Here is a 19,022-nt window from a genome sequence, read left to right on the forward strand (position 1 = left end):
CTGGTGTCTGAACCAAAACAGAATAAGACATGGGGCGCCTGGGTGGCTCAGTCGGTTGAGCGTCCGACTTCGGCTCAGGTCAATGTCTCACAGCTCGTGAGTTCGAGCCCCGCATCGGGCTCTGTGCTGACAGCTCAGAGCCTGGAGCCTGCTTCTGCTTCTGTGTCTCCCTCTCTCTCTGCCCCTAACCCACTCACATTCTATCTCTGTCTCTCTCAAAAATAAATAAACATTAAAAAAAATTAAAAAAAAAACAGAATAAGATAGAAACAGTGGAAACTTCTCAGAAGGTAGCGTTTTGGAGAATTCTGATGTGTAGAGCTGATCAGAGCAGGGCTTCTCTGGGTAAAGCAGCGGTTGTTGGCTCACGGGATCCAGAGCAAAGCATAAAAATAATAGCAGGTGGGGTGCCTGGGTGGCTTAGTCACTTAAGGATCTGACATCAGCTCAGGTCACCGTCCCACGGCTCGTGAGTTTGAACCTTTCACCGGGCTCTCTGCTGTCAGCATGGAGCCCACTTCGGATCCTCTGTCCTTCTCTCCCTGCCCCTCCCCTGCTTGTGCTCTCTCTCTCTCAAAAATAAATAAATAAAAAACAAAAAAATATCAGCAGGTAACTTTACTGTGCCAAACACATTTCTGACCCCTTTCTCTGTAAAAGCTGATCTACTCCTCACAACTGTCCTCCTGAGGTAGTGCTATTATCAGCAGCATCCCAGTTTTACATTTGAGGCAACTGCGATAGAGAGAGGGTGAGTAAGTTGCCTGAGGTCACACAGCTGGAGAAAGGGAGTGGGGATGGGACCTGGCATTCGGACTTTGCACCTGTTTAACCACTCAGCTCTGTTGCTCTCACACCAGCTGGTTGGGCAACCAGCCTGTGCAAGGGGTACAAAACCAAAATCAGAATGGAATAAATCAGAACCTTGGTACCAGTGAACTCAGGTCTCTCCATCTAGGACTCCCGACGTGACTGGCAGAATGAAAGGTGGATACCAAAGCCCAAGCAGACAGACTCCTCTGGTGGACAAACCAATGTCCTTGCTAGTGTCGCCCTATCTCTGATGCCAGTCTTGCTCCTGACACAGCAGGTCACACCTGGATCTTGTAGGCAGCTCCCCCCGGCCTGAGGCCCACCGCCTAAAAATGTTGCTTTGCCTAGAGTTGTAATCGGCTGTACCCTGAGACCAGACGATGCAGTGTGCAATGCTGTTTACTAGGAATGGGCGATTTATTTTATTATGTAGTTTAAAAATCGTTTAATATGCCTCCCCAAAGGCCGCCTACTTCAGGCATTCGGCAAAGGAAAGGGAAAAAGGGAATATGAACTGCAGAACAGTGAAAAGTGTGTTGCCAACATGACAGACAGAAGAAACAATTTTAAAACACATTTTGAAGATGGTTTCCTTACAGCAGACATGTAATATATCTCTGTCTTTTATGTGTGAGTGACTAACGCTACCCAGTTATGAATGGAAAGATAACCGTCTTTTTTTTTTTTTTTTTTTGGGACAGAGAGAGAGCATGAACAGGGGAGGGGCAGAGAGAGAGAGAGGGAGACACAGAATCGGAAACAGGCTCCAGGCTCTGAGCCATCAGCCCAGAGCCTGACACGGGGCTCGAACTCACTGACCGCGAGATCGTGACCTGGCTGAAGTCGGACGCTTAACCGACTGTGCCACCCAGGCGCCCCGATAACCGTCTTTTAAGATGGTTATAGATAAAGTGGAAATGGGAGAATATGTTCCGTGGATATCAGAGATGTCTTATTTTGTACATAAAAAAGTTGCTGTTTCTCCCAGTCTGTAGCTTGCCTTTGCATTTCCTTAATGGGATCTTTTGAAGAACAAATTTTAATTTTGATGAAGTTCAATTTGTCAGAAAAACATTTTCCCCCCCCAGGGGCACCTGGGCGGCTCAGTCAGTTAAGCGTCCAACTTCGGTTCAGGTCATGAACTTGGGGTCCGTGAGTTTGAGGTCCATGAACTTGGGGTCTTGCTGTGCTGACAGCTCAGAGCCTGGATCCTGCTTCTGATTCTGTGTCTCCCTCTCTCTCTGCCCCTCCCCTACTTGCGCTCTCTCTCTCTCTCTCTCTCAAAAAATAAACATCAAAAAAGTTTTTTTCTTTTATGGGTTGTGTGTCTGGCATCATATGTAAGAAGTCATTGTCTAACCAAAGGTCACAAAGATTTTCTGACTTCACACCCTCATTCACTGATTCAGATACACATATGCCAGGCGCCATTCAAGGGGCTGGTCGTATAAAGGCACATGAAACACTCCCCTCCCCTCTATGAGCCTGAGTGGGGGACAGAGGCGCATGAACCCTCTGTTGTAGGTGGCATTTAGTTGCTTTTACGGAAGCACTTGCAGCTGTAACACCGAGGAGAGAGTGCATAGTGCTACCAGAGTCATCAGAGGAAGCCAAGGTCAACTCAGGGGGTCTGATATGGGCTCCATGATCAAGACTCTGGGTTTTTTGTTTTTTTAATTTTATTATTATTTTTTTAGAGGGAGAGAGTGCTAGCCGGGGAGAGGAGCAGAAGGAGAGAGAGACAGAACCTCAGACAAGCTCCACACTCAGCACGGAGCCCTATGTGGGGCTCAATCCCACAACCCTGGGATCATGATCTGAGCCTAAATCAAGAGTCAGTCATTCAACTGACTGAGCCACCCAAGTGCTCCAAGACTGAGTCATTTTTTTTGTTTGTTTATTTTGAGAGCGAGCAAGCATGTGTGTGAGCAAGGGAGGGGCAGAGAGGGAGAGATAGAGGATCCAAAGCAGGCTCCTCACTGTCAGTGCGGAATCCCATCCAGGGCTCGAATTCATGAGCCGGGAGATCATGACCTGAGCCAAAATCTAGAGCTGGATGCTTCACCAACTGAGCCCCCCATGTTCCCCGAGATCAACTAGTTCTTAATTTAAAAAAAGAATGAATCTTTAAGTGCGACAGTGAGGACAGTGCCCCAAGACCGTTGGCTTATCATGTCAACATTTTGGGCAGTTTGGATGGAACATCTGCTCATGTATCCTATTGTCTTTTGAAACGAGAAATTCATCATCAGCTTTCTATCTGCTTACAGTGATCATGATTGGTGTTTCTAGAAGCTGAAAGAGAGACAGTGATGCCAGGAATTCCCATTCCCTACCATAAGGATGGCGACTGTGAGGCATCCGGTTAGGGCCACCTGTATTAGAGTCCAGTACCTGAATAGCTGTCCCTTTATTTGGTCAAGAGGCTTTTGATCATGGTGTGCATTCTTGTCGCTGCCCTACATGGAGAAGAAACCAACTTCTTGCAGAGCAGACTGGCCCTGGGGACTTTTCTAGGAAGGAACTGGCTGAGGAATGCACCAAAGAGATTCTGCATTAGGGTCAGAATCTCGGGGCTGAAAGGGAGAGGAGAACTGGCATCTTGCTACTCAAAGTGGGTGGGGGGCTTGGCGAAAGTAGTGCCAAATTTCAAGCCTCACTCAGGGGGAGAACAAGCCGATCTTCTGCCCGAATTCGCAAGATGTTGATATTACTGGCAGGATCTGCTTTTTACCAGGATCCCTGGTGATTCACGAACACTTCTCAGGTTTGGGAAGCACTGATCTAATCCAGTGTTTCTGGAGTCTCCTGCCAATACCCTGGCTACGTGGTCATCTGGGCTCTGCTTCATAACTCCAGGGCCAGACAGCCAAGGTCAGGGAGTAGATGAGAATGATCCTTTTACTTTTCTTTTTAGGTTAGGCTGGTTGGGCAGATAAGTGGACATAAGTGAGTAAATAGTTGTGCTCTAATTTGCAAGGGCAGGTCAGCCATTAGAGCTACCCTTTAAAATAGCTCATCTTTATGGCAAACAGACTGCTTCAAAGATTTGGAGGGAGGGAGAAGAGGACTTGAAATGTGGTTCTTTGTCCATTGAGCCTCGTTCCACAGTATATTTAGTATTAGGAAAAATATAGCATCAGTGTGTGTGAATACTGTGAATGCAAATTCCTTGTTATCGATTCCGTGTACTTACTGTTCAGATGGCCACACACTTCTTTATACCAAAACGAACAAACTGATGCTAGCAGTGGCTCCCAGACTTTAGCAGGCATCAGAATCATCTGGAAAGCTTGTTAAAAAAATTGTTAAGCCCTCCCCTCTCCCGCCAAAGTTTTTGCTTCAGTTTAGGGGACAGGAACTGATAATTTGCATTTCTAGCAACCCCCAGGTGATGCTAATGCTGAGTTATAAAAATAGTAGCGCCCAGATGTATTATTAGCACCTCAGGAAATCTATAGACACTCATGAGTGGATACTGTGCTCTGATGATATGGAATATAGGGCCAAATATCACCAATCCATGGTCAGGGAAGACAGAGTACCCCGGGGGCAACGTAAATACAGAAATAATCTGATTGCTTTCAAACTTCTACTTCCCAAACCTTCATCTGAGTTGCTAACAAGCAATTTCATTTGCTTCATTTTCCTTTCTTTTAGTTTCCACCCACCTCTGACGGCAGACAGATAGTTCTGGTTGACTGCAGGATGTTTGATGTTGAAATCACAAGTGCCTACTCACTGGCAAGTGGTAAGACTGGCCAGTGTCACTGAGACATTCTGAGCACGGGGGCGGGGGGGGGGGCGGGGCTCTGAGTTGTGCGATGACCTCCCAGGTCACTGTGGTCCCCTGTGTAGTCCTGGGCCCTACCCCATACTTGTGCCGTCATCACCGACAGGCTCACACCCATGATTTCAGTAGAATGAAGGAGCAGTTCTATTGTTGGAGGACCCCGGAATCCCCTCAGTCGGCAGGGAGCTGGTAAATGTTTGGCACAGCACGGGACCCAAGCATCTCCCGTCGGGGTTCTTTCCGGCAGATTTGTCCACCTGCGGCAGATGCTCAGATCTGAACGGTTTGCTCTGACCTTTCTGGTGCCGCTTGTCCAAAGATTGCCTGCAGACTGCTCGGGGACAGAGGCTGCCTGCCAGTGAAAAACCATGACACTGCTTTATACTGTAATTGAGTGGAGACAGGATTTAGCTCATTGGCGTACCTTGCCTGCATTGACTCTATTCCATATTATTAAAAACAGAGACTTGGTCCTTTTTTTTTTTTTTTTATAAAAAATTTATTGAGATGATGCAATTATAGGCTTTTCTTTAAAAATTATTTGCAACTCACTGGCCCTGAGAAAAGGCATTTGTTTTTTGTTTTTTTTTTCTTTTTTTTTTGTTACATTCATTTGATTCAGTCCCTTATACACCCCACACCTCATAAACAACAAGAGATTAGAAATTAAACAAAAAAAAAAAAAAAAAAGGAGAAAAAGAAATCCTAGATTCATCCTGGTTTGCAGTCACAAAGAGAAATCTTCAAGAATGTTCACTTGGCATGTGTGAAAGATTCAGGGAGTTTGTAGTTGTTTAGTGTTGATGCAGATGGGGCCAAAAGAGGATCAGGTTAGTCTTCCTCGGTTTTTAGACAGGCAGGGATTATTGCCACCCCCACCACCCCCCCTCCCTCCATGGCTTCCTTGTCTCACTGCCTTCCTTCCAGATTTCTGCTCAGAAGGGGAGCAGGCCGAGCGGGTGAAAACCGACTAGCACCGAATGCTAGGGGAAAAACACAAAAGCAAAAACAACCTGCCCTTTGTTCTTCGTGTGTTTTCCCAAATCTCTCATCTTCAGGTTCCTGGGTGGGAATGGGTCAAATGGGGGATCTGGCCAGGCTGGATCTCAATCCTCCTTCTGTCCCTGGCATGCTGTCTGTTCCTCAGGCAAGTCATACTAACCTCCTGGATACTCGGGTCTCCCTTCTGCAGAAGGGAGTGAATGTTTCAAAAACGTATTCCGAGTTGGAGCCTAGGCAGTGAAAGGGGGAGACGGTGGGTACTTAGTCATTTAGGCGAATCCTGTCAGAGCCATCGAAGTTTCAGCTAAAGCTACGTTCCCATTTGGACAAGGTATCAGGGTAAAAAGACCCTGGGTCGGAGGGTGCCAAATACACCATCGAAAGGAGAAAATTCATCAGTGTGTTATTCCTCTTATTCTGTGGGCAGCTCCCTGCCCCCCCCCCCCAAAAAAAAAAAAAGGATTCAGGACACTGGTGATGCTGTCTTAGGCAAGACTAAGTTGCCTTGGGACAAAAAGAGATGTTAAGAGCCACATAGCTAGTCTCGCTAATTGCCACTGCTTTCTTCTGATCAAGAGGAGGCAACCTCGCTAACCCAGGGTGCAGGGAAGAGAAAATGCTAGAGAATTTTTAGCTAGAGATACAAGTGAGAGCGACCATCTCAGACACAGCTGAAGGGAGCTCTCCCCGCTCTGCAGTGCTCGTCCACATTCTCCTTTCCCAATTTCTGATCTCGCAAGCCCAGGACTCACATGGCAGCGGTAGGGAAAGGCCAGCTCTTCAGATCACGGACGTGCTTTTAATTTGGTCCCAGGTGACATGTTCATCGCCCCTCGTACTTAGTGTTGAAGTAAGGAATTTCATACTGGATAGACCCTACTGGTAGAGCCTAAGCTCTTGGAGGGCAGGGGTTGCGCCTGATTTCCTCTTTGAATCCCTCACAGTGTCTAGAAGGTGCTTCATCCAAGTTTGCTGAATGGAACCGGAGATCTTTGGGGTCTGCGGTGTGTAAACAACCGCATCCCTGGTGTCGGCACTGCCCGGGTGTCAGCTCAGAGAATAAATGAGGACGACTTTTGCCATTAAGGGAATCAGCAGAAAGTTCTTACTGGTAATACTGGGGTAGGAAATAAGGAGCACGTTGGAATTAGTGCTTTCTACAAGCAGGTGAGGGTGTCACCATCCTAAGTCTTACCTATTCTTACAGGGTATTGCTTTAAATACAGAGATCCTTGGGGGAAAAGGGAATTTCCCTCCATAATTCAGCTGTAATATTCTTTGAACAGAAAGAGCTGGAGTCCTTACGTATGGGTAAAGTGAACAGAATGAGATGTTCTCATCTTAGGAAAGAGCAACATCACGCCCTGGTCTCTGCTTTCATAGCCACACAAAGGGCCTCAGTAAAAATCTACCTTTTCTCTCCAGCCCTTCGACTCAATGGCCTTCCCAATACACCAGGTTTTTGGCTTAATCTCTCCAGTTGCAATCCAACATCGGTCATCTTAGAGGCTGGACAACGAATCAGTGCATGCTGCTGAATGCTCTTGAAAGACATCTGGAGCGTGCTGGGGTCCAGCTGACTTTCACCACCATTCAAGTGGCCCGAGACCAAACCCTTCCTTCATCAGCAGGTCCCTGACCTCACTGCAAGCCCGGCCTTCTGGAAGGTAGAGTTGGTGGATCGTGTGACAGTGGAGGAGGCTGGCCACCTGTATGTGTCTATCTGTGGTCTGATAAGGGGCAGGAACAGAGCACAACTGAAGGACCTCGAAGGGCTCCTTGATTCCAGTGTCCTTGACCCGCAGTTAATCTGTCCTTCCCTCTCCCCAGGCTGGTGTCCTTGTCAATAAGGCTGGGGGAGAACTCTTCCTGCCTGCATTCCTCCAACCCCCACCTCCCTGATTTGCTCAGAAGTGGCTTGAGAAGACACCCAGGGATCTGGCAGCAGCATCTAGATGTGCTGCTGACGACGTGCACATGTACCCTGGGGAGCTGCAAGATGCTCACCCAACCAAGGAGAGAAAACTAGAGAAACGAGGAGGGGGTGCTGTGTAAGGCGGGTCTAATCTTTTGGATTAAAAAACGGCCGTCCTTCTAAGATTGGATTCTGAACCTGTATTAAAAGAGTCAGTTCAGATGGCTAGAAAAGGAAAAAAAAAAATCTCAAAGAGCTTTCTAAAAATATGTGTTATCATCAAAAGTACTAAGGGGTGGCACTTCCCTCATTTTACAAGACACTGTGGACCTTATTTCGAGGCGAGAAAGAGCCACGAATGGGTGAAACACAGCGATGAAAGGAGAAGAGAAAAAGGTCATAGATCTGACGAGTTTCCTGTCTGCCCAGGCTGGGCAAACATCAGTAGCAAGCGAGACTGTGTACTCCAGGGTCCTCCCCTCTCCAATGCCGTGTCCCGTGGGGGCCAGGAAACTTTTAAAAAGCCCAGGAATTTTTAAAAAGTTAGGTGAGGGCATGAAACTGACCACAAGGTGGCCTTTGGGAACCTTGCAGGACCTGCAAGTTAATCCCAAGAGGCTGGGGCCTTCCAAATAACACAGCCTTCCATCCTGATCTTCTGTCCTGCGGCACCACCAAGCCCTGGGGTGCTCACAGCCACGGCCGGGGGCAGCCAGCTGGACTGACGCTTATCTCTCTGGAGGACCACAGCACCTGTGAAGTTTGGGGCCTCCCTCTGATAGGCAGCCAGATGTCCGGATGTGGGTTGGATTATTATTATTATTTATTATTTATTTTCTTTTTTGCGCAGTGCCGCTGCAAAGCACCCAGACCGCTGATTCCATTGGAGCATCACCAACTCCCAAGACTGTCCTGGAGGCTGGACTCTGCTAAAAGGTATCTGAAACTCAACAGCAGGCAGGGAGGGAGAGGCAGGGGAGGAAAGAGCGAGAGGGAGAAAAAGAGCGCTCTCCTTTTCACTTTATCCTTTTTAAAAGCATCTTTTTTTTTTTTTTTTTTTTTTTTTTTCCCCCCAGCCAAGACCCAAGAGCAACAGGAACAAACCTGATCCACGTGGCAGGATAAAGAGGAACCTGAAACCCTTTGCGTGTGTTTTCTCTTTCCTGACCAGCTGGGTTTGCCGCACTTTGTGAGATTTGCAAAAAAATAGGTATATATAATAGATATATATTTCCATAGGAAAACAACCTCGGATGTCTTCCCCTATGAATGATGAAAAGTCAAACTGCATGGTCTTAAACAAAAAAAACAAAAAACGAAAACACCATGAAACTAACAACAGGTGGACGGGTGAGGGTGAGGAATTACAGATGGAGAGGTTCCAAATGAGGAGGAAACGGGAACCGCGAGTCCCAGGCTCGTGCCCTCGGCCAGAATTCCAGCCCCGCCTTTGCTGGGTGGTTTGTCTAAGGTGCTCTGGGGGCCCTCCCGCTACGCGAGACAGGTGTCACTCCCACTTCTGGGTCTCTTCCTGTTCTAGTCTCAGCCCGCCTGCTCGGCTCGCCTCCAGGCCCCTCGCGGGCAGGGGGCCCCCTGGCTGCTGGCCCGCTGAGGCGGTGGGTTGGTTCCCTCAGCATTCATCTTCTTGGTATATTTGTTCATCCAGCTCCTGGGACTCCAGGTGCTCCAGACGGTCCGTCCGGCCACTCATGATTTCATCCGGGGTTTTCATAAACCTTTGGTGAGAGGAAATGGACGAGCACAGAAGATTACATTTTCCTCCACTTGCCTTCACCTTGAACTCTTAAACTAAAAGCAAAGGCCCCATGATCTCAAATAGCTGGACAGCTATTTGAACTCATCCAGTAATGCTGACTTAGCACAAACTGGAAGGAGGTGCCCCTTCCTCTGAGTGCTGGAAAAAATGGCAAAATAACTATAAAAACGTCTAGGGTGGCTGTGAGCTGTGTCGTGCATTCCTGTACGACCATACGAGGGAACCCTGGTACAGCTCACTGATCTGCTGTTAGAGAGATTTTCCAATGACCTACGAGAGCTGTATATCCATTTCTATCCCAGACTGTGGGCCCAGGGAATGGTATGCAACACTTGAATTTACCTCAAAAGGATCCAATTAAATGCCAAATGGAAAGTTTTCATAAAAGGGCAACTTAGTGGTGCTCTTAGCAGTTAGAAAGGCAAAGAGAATCATTTTCAACGTTATCACTGATCCAGCCAAAATGCTAGCAATGAATCCCCCTTAGCCTGTCCTCCTCTGCAGCTGGGTGCAGACAGCAAGGCTTATCTTCTTATTGGAAATCCTATCAGTGACCTGTCAGGGCCATGATTTCCATGGTGCAGGAAGGTGGCCTGCTTGCAAAGGTTCTGCCCTCACCGGAGTGCCGCTTCCACAGCCCCCTCGGCGCCTGCACACCCTTCTCTTCCCAGACACTCTGCCCTGCACCAGATGAATGGTCCTAACACATGTCACTCCACATTCGAAAGCCTGTGATGACCACTTAACAGATAAAGCCAAGGATACACTCTTCGGCTTGCCTACCTGGGTTCTCTGTCATCTCTACCCAGGAAACTCTTGTCACCCACCGTTGACGAGCATGAAGCCTTTATTCTAGTCTGGCCAGTCTTTTTTCTTATACACATCATGGCCTTCCCTCCAAACCTCATCTGGCACTCTCTGAGCCCTGCTTATTCTTTGCGCCCTGCCCCTGCATCAAAGAGCCATGCAACAGCACCAGTCCACACTGCAATCCTCCTTCCCTCAGCGCCTATAACGCTTGTAAAGACTACCCACAATTTAACACTTCACTTGATTACACACAGGGTTTTACACACCAAGAAGCCTTCATTTTGTGGCAAGTCTGGCTTCCATCCCTCATTTCCTCAAAAATGACCAACTCTTCTCACTAATAGCACGATCCTGTCCTTTTATGTTGTCAAAAATCACTATTGGAAGCCTATGAACCTTCCAACTACTTCTGCTTCTCTTTTCTGCCCTTTATTGCTCAACTCCCCAAGTAGTACGATTTGTTGAGTCTGCACTCTGTCTTCTCCTTTCATCCCCTAACACTTCTCCCCAAAATCTGAAGTCACTGGCAATCTCCCGAGGCCAAATCCACAGATATGCTATATTCGGCCTCCTACCCTACCTCTTTCTTCTCTTGACTACTCTTCCGTAATAAGCTTCTGATATTCCAAATCAGGCTTGTCAAGAAACATTTACTGAAAGCCTCTGTAAGGTATAAAATAGAATTATATAAAATACAATCCTCTCCCTTCTAGGATCTTATGACCTAGTTGTGGGGAGAAGGACTTCATATGTATAGCTATTGAAAATGCAAATCGTGATGTGGTTTAGGGCCAAGGGATCCAAGAGATGATGGAAGAAGATATCTTTGTGTGTTTGAGCATCATGATGGGTGGGACACTTGAGATAGACCTAGAGGGCATATATATTAAAAAAGCAAAAGTTAGAGGGATATATATTTCTGGCACAGGGGATCATATTAGTGTCGTAGGGTAGGTAGCTGGCAGTGTGTGTGATGAATTTGGAAGGCAGGGGAGTGGACCAGAGGTAGAAAGGATTATTGAATTAATCTAGGTGTGAATCATAAAGTCTAGACAAGGAAGCAACAAGAATGCTTTTGCCTTTCTTATGTCTTCTAAATTCCCATGAAAGTGCTTGTCATTGGTAGACTCCAACCTGGAATTTGCTGGTAAGAAATCTTGGGAAATGTGGTTTCCAGGCTTCTAGCCCTAGCAAAATAGAATGGAGTAGAAACAGTGTGGAATGGAAGAGCCAGGGACAATCCTGCATAATGACTGACCTGGTATAGGAGGAGTCAACAGTAACTCCAGCATCAAAGTTGGTTGCCTAAAACAACGTTGACACCACTGATGAGTAATAGGAATCCTGGATGGGGGGCAGGGGATATTTCTAGTATGTGGAGAAGGTATTTAAGTGGCCATGTACTATAAGAAGCTCTTGGAAATTCAGATTTCAGGGGGACTTCAGGGGGATCCTAGAGCTGGATACAGAACAAAGGCTGGTGAGTCTAACCATGAAGTCTAACTGAAGCTGTGTAATGGAATCATTTCATCCAGAAAGAACAGGAGCCGAGGACTACGTTTAGGGTCAAGGATGATGAGAAGCCATCAGCAGAGCCAGGGAAGCGAGGGTTCTTTTTTTTAACTCCTTCCCATTCTGTTCCCATCTCTTGACTAAGCTTTTCTGTTGTTTTTGAAGACGTCAATTGTTTCTACCCTTCCCAAGTTACCATTACTCCTAATGCTAAATAAAGCTTGAGTTCTCTGCTCTCTCTAATCTATCCCAGCGAATGGATCTACTCATGCAGAGTGTCACTTGCTACCTGTGTACAGACAATTCCAAATCCATCTCTCTAGCCCCATCGAAACTCTTTTCTGTCCCATCTGCCAAACCCATAACCTGACGTCATGTCCGTCGATCCCACCTTCTCCCAGCCTTCCCTTGGTCGCCCCACGTCCATTACCATCAGTGTCAGTGACCATCCCTTCTACCTCTCCTGACTGGTCCTTGACATTCTTTTCTTCCTCTTCTCCTAATTCTTTCTCTTCTCTGGCAGAGTGCTTGGAATCACAATCTATGTGGTAGGTTAAATGGTTGGAACTCGTTAGCTGTGAGGAAGTCTGGAAAGAGGAGTGTCTAGTGCAGCAGCTTTCGGACTTTTCGGATTATCATGCACCATAAAAAAATATATATTTTGGGGCGCCTGGTTGGCTCAGTCGGTTAAACGTCCAACTTCAGCTCAGGTCATGATCTCATGGTCTGTGAGTTTGAGCCCCGCGTCGGGCTCTGTGCTGACAGCTCAGAGCCTGGAGCCTGCTTCGGATTCTGTCTCCCTCTACCTCTCTGCCCCTCCCCCACTCACGCTCTGTCTCTCAAAATATGAACGTTAAAAAAATTTAAAAATATATATATATTTTGACATCATGACTCAGCACGTACACACGCACACATGAAACAAAGCTTTCCTGAATCATTAGCCACTCTTACTTCATGTGACACAGTCTGATATTTTCGACTCTATCCCACCCTGTTCAGTTTTGTTCTACTCAATTAAAAAAAAAAAAGTTTAGACTGACTCATTAAATCTATTTCATGATTCGCTAACGGGTCATGACCTGAAGTTTGACAAACGCTGGTTCAGAAACCTGCTCACAAGCATCGGGAACCTGGAAGTCTAGACCTAATACCTCGCTTTGCCATTGACGGTGTTACTTTGGCCAGTCCTCTTAACTACCCTGGATGTTAAATCCAGATAATACGATTTGATCACTGCATTATTTTCAAGTTGAGTCGCACTGTGCTTACTTAGTTTGGGCTTTGTGACAGGACAGACATAAGTTAAAAACAAAAAACAAAAAACAAAAAACTGACTTCTTTTCCTGAAATTCGAACAACCCAGCATCTGGTATGCAATTTGTAGCAGCGACGGCTTTCCGTGTCAGACAGGCAGGTAGAGATCTTAACAGCCTTCCCTCCTCCCTCTTATTTAAGGAAAACAATATCCTCCCAAAAGAAGGAAAAGAGAAAAAGGAAGCGCTACCTGAACAAAAGCCTTTGTCCTGGCTCCTTCCTGATAATGTTTAGTTTGTAGTAGTGGCGCAGGGCTCTGGACATTTTCTCATAGGTCATGTTTGTTCTGTTCTGTTTGTTCAAAGGAGGAAGAGAGAAAAAAGCACAAAGACACAGTGACATAAACCTCTGAAAAGGCGCTGGGGAGCTATTAAAATAAAAGCTCTTTGGTTGCTCACGTGGCCCTACCAGCTCCGGGGAGCTACCTGCCCCCCAGCTGCCCCCCAGGCCCACCAATTCCCACCCCCTTGGCCTTTAGACACGGGCGCCAAAATTTCTCCGAAGGTGAATCTCCTTTCGTCAGCAGTCTTGGTGCTGTGGCTAATAAAGTATATCCCACAGCAACCTCCCTCACTGCCTTCCAAGACTATGCTCTGCTGTGATCCATGAATTTCCTGCAGGTTCCCCTAGCTGTGGGTTATCCTTCACCTTCTGACCCACAGAGAATTTCTCTTTCTTTCTTTCTTTCTTTCTTTCTTTCTTTCTTTCTTTCTTTCTTTCTTTCTTTCTTTCTTTCTTTCTTTCTCTCCCTCCCTCCCTTTTTTCTTTTTCTTTTCTTTCTCTTTCTTTCCTTTTCTTTCTTCCTTCCTTCCTTTTCTTTCTTTTTCTTTCTTTCTTTCTTTCTTTCTTTCTTTCTTTCTTTCTTTCTTTCTTTCTTTCTTTCTTTCTTTCTTTCTCTCTTCCTCCCTCCCTCCCTCCCTCCCTTCTTTCTTTTTTTTTCTTTCTTTCTTTCATTGCAGTGACCTTTCTCCAACTTGTGTTTCTGGTTTGTCATTTTAAGGAAGAGATTTTTTTGTTTGTTGGAATTCCTGTTGTGGAAGGAAGAATACAGTGGTTCCGAGCCCTGGGGCTCCGGGCACCATCGGGAGCTTGTAGAGGGATTTTTCTCTGTGACTCATGCACTGAAGAGTCTGTCAGTGGGGCCTTGCCGTATTTGGTCATGGCCTGCAATTAGGTCTTCCTCACTGGAGCCAGAGCACAGGCTTCCAACCTCTAAGGCTGCAGCCCCCCACCTCCCCTGCCCCCCAGCCCCCCCGAGCTCGGCTGGGCCCCACTCTGTCCCTGCTCACTCAGCTCATCTGGGGCTGTGCCACCAAGGTGCTTTGCCTGCTTTGCCCACATCTACCTGGCTGTGGTCAGGCCTGGATCTTGGTTACTTGTTTTTGTTTTTTTAGTAGGAATACAGATTTACTTATTTAAATATTTTTTGAGGGGAGAGACTCTTTGCTCTATTCTTTTCTTATTTTATTTTATTTTATTTTATTTTATTTTATTTTATTTTATGCCCATTGATCAGTACTTTCTCCTGCCCCTCTCTCCCCGACCCCGGGCCACACCACTCCACTCTTTGGTTCAGCAAATTTGCCTGTTGTAGATACTTCGTGTGAGTGGCAACAGGCAGGATTTGTCTTTCTGGGACTGGTTTAGTTCACTTAGCAGAATGTCGTCAAGATTCCTCCAATGCCGTAGCCTGTGACAGGATTTCTAACCTCCCTTAAGGCTGAGTAATCTTCCTCTGTATGTATAGGGCAGTGTTTCTTTATCCAGGCATCCATCATGCATGTTTAGGGTGGTGTTTCACCCACTTTTTACCTCTATGCACTTCAACAGTTTTCCTAACTCTAAAAGATTGGATCTTTTAAATTCTACTCCCTTTTCCCAGGGTGGAAAATTGTGGGGTGGACAGTTCTTGCCTGTTTGCTTTTCAAGGGGATATCACAGTCAGAATGTGAGCATTTCCATGTCGAAGGGGGCCTTTGCGGACGTGGGTGTTTCTCACTGAGTGGAACAGAAGTGATGCCTCTCCAGCTCCTTTGTGAGTCACAGAGCCCCTGTTCCTCAGCTCCTAGCGACACACGGGTGGCAGCACCAGGCGGAGGGGATGGGATGGAGGGCCACTTCCAACGCAGCCCTACCAGACCGGGGGTTGTGAAGTTAACTGGCACCTGGCATAAGTAACACATGGAAAGTGGCATCTTTACTTATGTCCTTCCCTTTGCAACTAATTGCGCAGTGAGGAATAAACTAAATAATGATGGGCACACTTGGGGGGCAGAAGACAGACAATTATCCTCCAACCTGGAAATGAAGGCTTTATTTTGGCATTATTTCGCACAGCAAATATCTGGTGCCCTTTTACCTTATGGTTTCCCCACAGTCGAGCCAGTCCATTGGGATCCACTATCCGGAATATTTTGGATTCTTTGTCTTCCCATCGGATGAAGTTTTCGTACCGGCTGTCGGAAAGCAACTGATAGACGTAATCCCAAAGCAGTCTACAGTCTACAGAGGAAAAGGGCAAGAAAACACTTTTGATTATGTTTCTTGTTGAGGCCCTAAGAATAAGAACCAGAAAATAATCCAGTAGCCGCTCCTGCCTAGTGTGGATTGATGGTCTAACTTTCTTATTTCACAGTGAGGAGACCAGGGCCCAGAGAGATCTGGCAGATGGGGCTGGAGAAAGGCAACCTTTGACCCGTGGAGGCCTCAGAGACCATCCCGGCCAACGGCCTCCCCTCCACAGATGGGGATGCAGTGGCCTGGAAGAGGAAGCAGCCTGTTCAAGGTCATGACCGATGACTTGAACTTGAGCAGAGCTCACACGAAAGACACAGAGCAAGCCAAAAGAGGGGTAAAAACAGGCTGGTGGGGACTAAGGGCGGAAAGAGAGCCCCAGTGTTTAAGCAAGCAGTATGGTGTTCCTGGTGATGCTGCAGGATTGTTCTGGTGTTGGAGGCTGAATGGATACAGATGAGAAGATTGGGGTAGGCTAAAAAATGGCAGAAAAACAGGTGTGATGCGTGAAACGCTGCGGAAAAAGAAACTGTGAGCTAGCGTGGTTTTCAAAAAGAAGAGAGATATTCTCACTACAGCATCCCCCGCAGTTCTCGAAAACCAGTTTATTGTCACAAAATCAGCGTAGAAAGGAACCCAGGGCAAAAAGTCACTTTTCCCATCTGTAGGACCGGCGTTCTGTCACTTGGCCAGGCTACAAATATTTACTGAGTTCATACAGGCCAGGTATTGTGCTAGGCCTTGGCTCCTGGCTGAGGGCTGGGATATTAAAACGAGAAGACACATACCACACAGCTTTCCCTTGTTCTAGTGCTTTCTGGATTTGGGCCGTCATGGTCTGTGGTCTGCCCTCCAGGCCCCCTTGTTGGGTGGATGGAGACACGTCCTATCGATGTGTACTTTTGGAATGGTCTCCAGATGAGAGTAAGAGACTCCAGTTTTCAGGGGTTTCCCTGTTGACTCTGGGGAGCTTTGGTAGGCTGGCCAGAATGGCTGGTTGTGAATGATTGATTACCGAACGCTGTGTTTGTGCTCAGCACGTGTCGTGCGTCTTTCCTAACCCTCTGAGGCCTGAGGGGGCCGGGATATGAATTCCTGGGCTCCTGCACTACAGTGTGCTGACTTCCTTATGTTGGGTGAGGCCCAGCACACCTGGGCAGGGAGTGTCTAATTGGGACGTGGAGTATTTTAGAGCCAACACATGCACCTCCCAGAGAATGAAACACACCCTTCTCAGGAGTATATTCACAAGGGGAATTGAGTCAGGTCACCCTGGGCAGGTTTCTTAAATCTTCCCGAGATTCTGCTTCCTCATATATGAAATGGGAATCACACATACTTTACAGGATCACTGCATTAGTGATATTGCAAGTGAAGGGAAAGTAATGAAAATAGCAACAATGCTACGTATCGGGTAGCCTACTAGCAGGCACGGTGCTGCACTTGACCTTGAGGACACCTTCTGAGGCAGGTGCTGTTGCTATTCCTATTCTATGGACAAGGAAGCTGGGGCTTAGAGGGTTTGGTAATTTACTCCAAGGGCACAGCTCGTGAGTGATGCACACACACACAGGATTCCAGGCTCTGCACCACTCTGAAGCCCGTGCCCCACCATTCTTCCTGATGGGTTTTCTATTCTCAGAGAAGCCAGTTAACAGGTAGATATCTGTAAAATTTTAGGCCTTTCCAGAACAAGGTTTAGCTCTGTTTAGTGTAAGCTTTATGAAATCCAGCCTTTTCTCTGAACAGCCCAAGCAAGGAACTGGCATAAAATGTGGCATTTTCTTTTTTTTTTAATTTTTTTTTTTCAACGTTTTTTATTTATTTTTGGGACAGAGAGAGACAGAGCATGAACGGGGGAGGGGCAGAGAGAGAGGGAGACACAGAATCAGAAACAGGTTCCAGGCTCCGAGCCATCAGCCCAGAGCCCGACGCGGGGCTCGAACTCACGGACCGCGAGATCGTGACCTGGCTGAAGTCGGACGCTCAACCGACTGCGCCACCCAGGCGCCCCAAAATGTGGCATTTTCTAAGAAGCTTAATCTTGCAGGAAACTGACATTAAACTTGAAATGACCATACATCTCTTTACTGTAGCCTCCCCCACCTCCATTATCTGTGTCTAAACATTAATGGAATGTGCAAGTTACTGTGTTTTAGAAAAGGACAAACGGTGCTCTTCGTTGAAGACACCAGCTGCTCTGCGAGTTTGAACCCCATTCTGGGGACAGAAACGGCCAGCCACTTCTATTACCCGCCTGCCAGCCAGAGGGAGAGAGTGGGGGACCCAATCCGAGCACCATAAAGTACCTGGAGAAGTCAGGGTCACACTGAGAAGACTGAGAAGACTCTAGCTCATTTTTTAAAAAAAGTTTTTATTTATTTATTTTGAGAGAGACAGCGTGAGCAGAGAAGGGGCACAGAGAGAGGGAGAGGGAGAAACCTAAGCAGGCTCCGCACTGTCAGCACAGCGTCCGATGCGGGAGTAGAACTAATCATGACCTGAGCAGAAACCAAGAGCCGGACTCTTAACTGAATGAGCCACCCAGGTGTCCCCAGCTCATTTTTAAGGCTCTTGTAATGGGACGACTCTATTTCTAGGCAAAGCAGTGGGGAAGGCAATGGGCCCTAACCCTCCTTGCCATTTCCTTGCCCTGGAACACTGTTACTACAAATGGAAAACTGAGGACTGAGCTGCGGATTCAGTGTTTGTCCCATCATACAATGGCAGATGCATTTACATTCCCCTCCAGTCTCTCCCAGTTGGAAAACCTCTGACAAAACCAAATATTATCGCATAGAATGCCAGTAAATTAGAAGGAAAAACAAAGGGGGTCTGCGTCTAACTCCTATATCGCTCCTCCACATGGGAGAAATCATCTTCACTGCAGGGGCTTGGTGTCACCTGGATCGGGACTCAATTCTCTCAAGTGTTCATTTTACTAATATTGAATAGTAATGAACTATTGGATTGTCTTCAACGGTTTGATATAAAGAAACTGTGCCCATATGAAGGTGAACAATATATTGCTAGTCCTCTCACCTCTCGGCCAACTGGAGCTAAAGTATAAAGCGGATGGTCCTTCCATCCCCTCCGCACAAAGACTTTCACTTTCATTGTGTCTGTGGTTTCTGTTTTTACTGTTGTGGTACCTTCTACTTATCACAAAACAGTGCAGTGTGAACCAGACCATTTCTCCAAGCAAGGGCTTAACCAGCACTGGGGTCCATGCAGGGGCTTCAAACTGGGATCTTTATGTAAACCTTTTCCTAAAAAAGATCTTAGAGGGGTGCACCTGGGTGGCTCATTTGGTTTGAGCCTCTGACTCTTGATTTTGGCTTGGGTCGTGGGATCAAGCCCTGCGTTGGACTCTGTGCTGAGTATGGAGACTACTTGGGGTTCTTCTCTCTCTCTCTCTCTCTCTCTCTCTCTCTCTCCCTCTGCCCCCTGAAGATGTGTTCTCTCTCAAAAAAAAATTTTTTTTTTTTTTAAAAGATCTGGAATGCTATCTGCTCCTTGGTTGATAAATGAAGGGCAGGGCTTACTGGAGAATAGACTTCACCTATATG

At 46.9% G+C, this 19,022-nt stretch overlaps 1 protein-coding gene across 4 annotated transcripts in view; it reads right to left on the minus strand.

The window, feature by feature from the left end:
* Positions 1–5,139: 5,139 nt before the first annotated feature.
* The window catches only part of ETV6 (ETS variant transcription factor 6), a 254,257-nt gene continuing 240,374 nt past the window's right edge, over positions 5,140–19,022 (minus strand). For all 4 annotated transcript variants that reach the window (XM_058743657.1, XM_058743658.1, XM_058743655.1 and 1 more), the window contains 3 exons: positions 15,299–15,441; positions 13,130–13,230; positions 5,140–9,259 (listed from right to left, as the gene is read on the minus strand). In XM_058743657.1, coding sequence (XP_058599640.1) covers positions 9,154–9,259; positions 13,130–13,230; positions 15,299–15,441 — 350 coding nt within the window. In that variant the 3' untranslated portion in view covers positions 5,140–9,153. The remainder of the gene's footprint in view (positions 9,260–13,129; positions 13,231–15,298; positions 15,442–19,022) is intronic.

Source organism: Neofelis nebulosa, chromosome 8 (assembly GCF_028018385.1).
Source record: "Neofelis nebulosa isolate mNeoNeb1 chromosome 8, mNeoNeb1.pri, whole genome shotgun sequence".
Taxonomy (NCBI): Eukaryota; Metazoa; Chordata; class Mammalia; order Carnivora; family Felidae; genus Neofelis; species Neofelis nebulosa.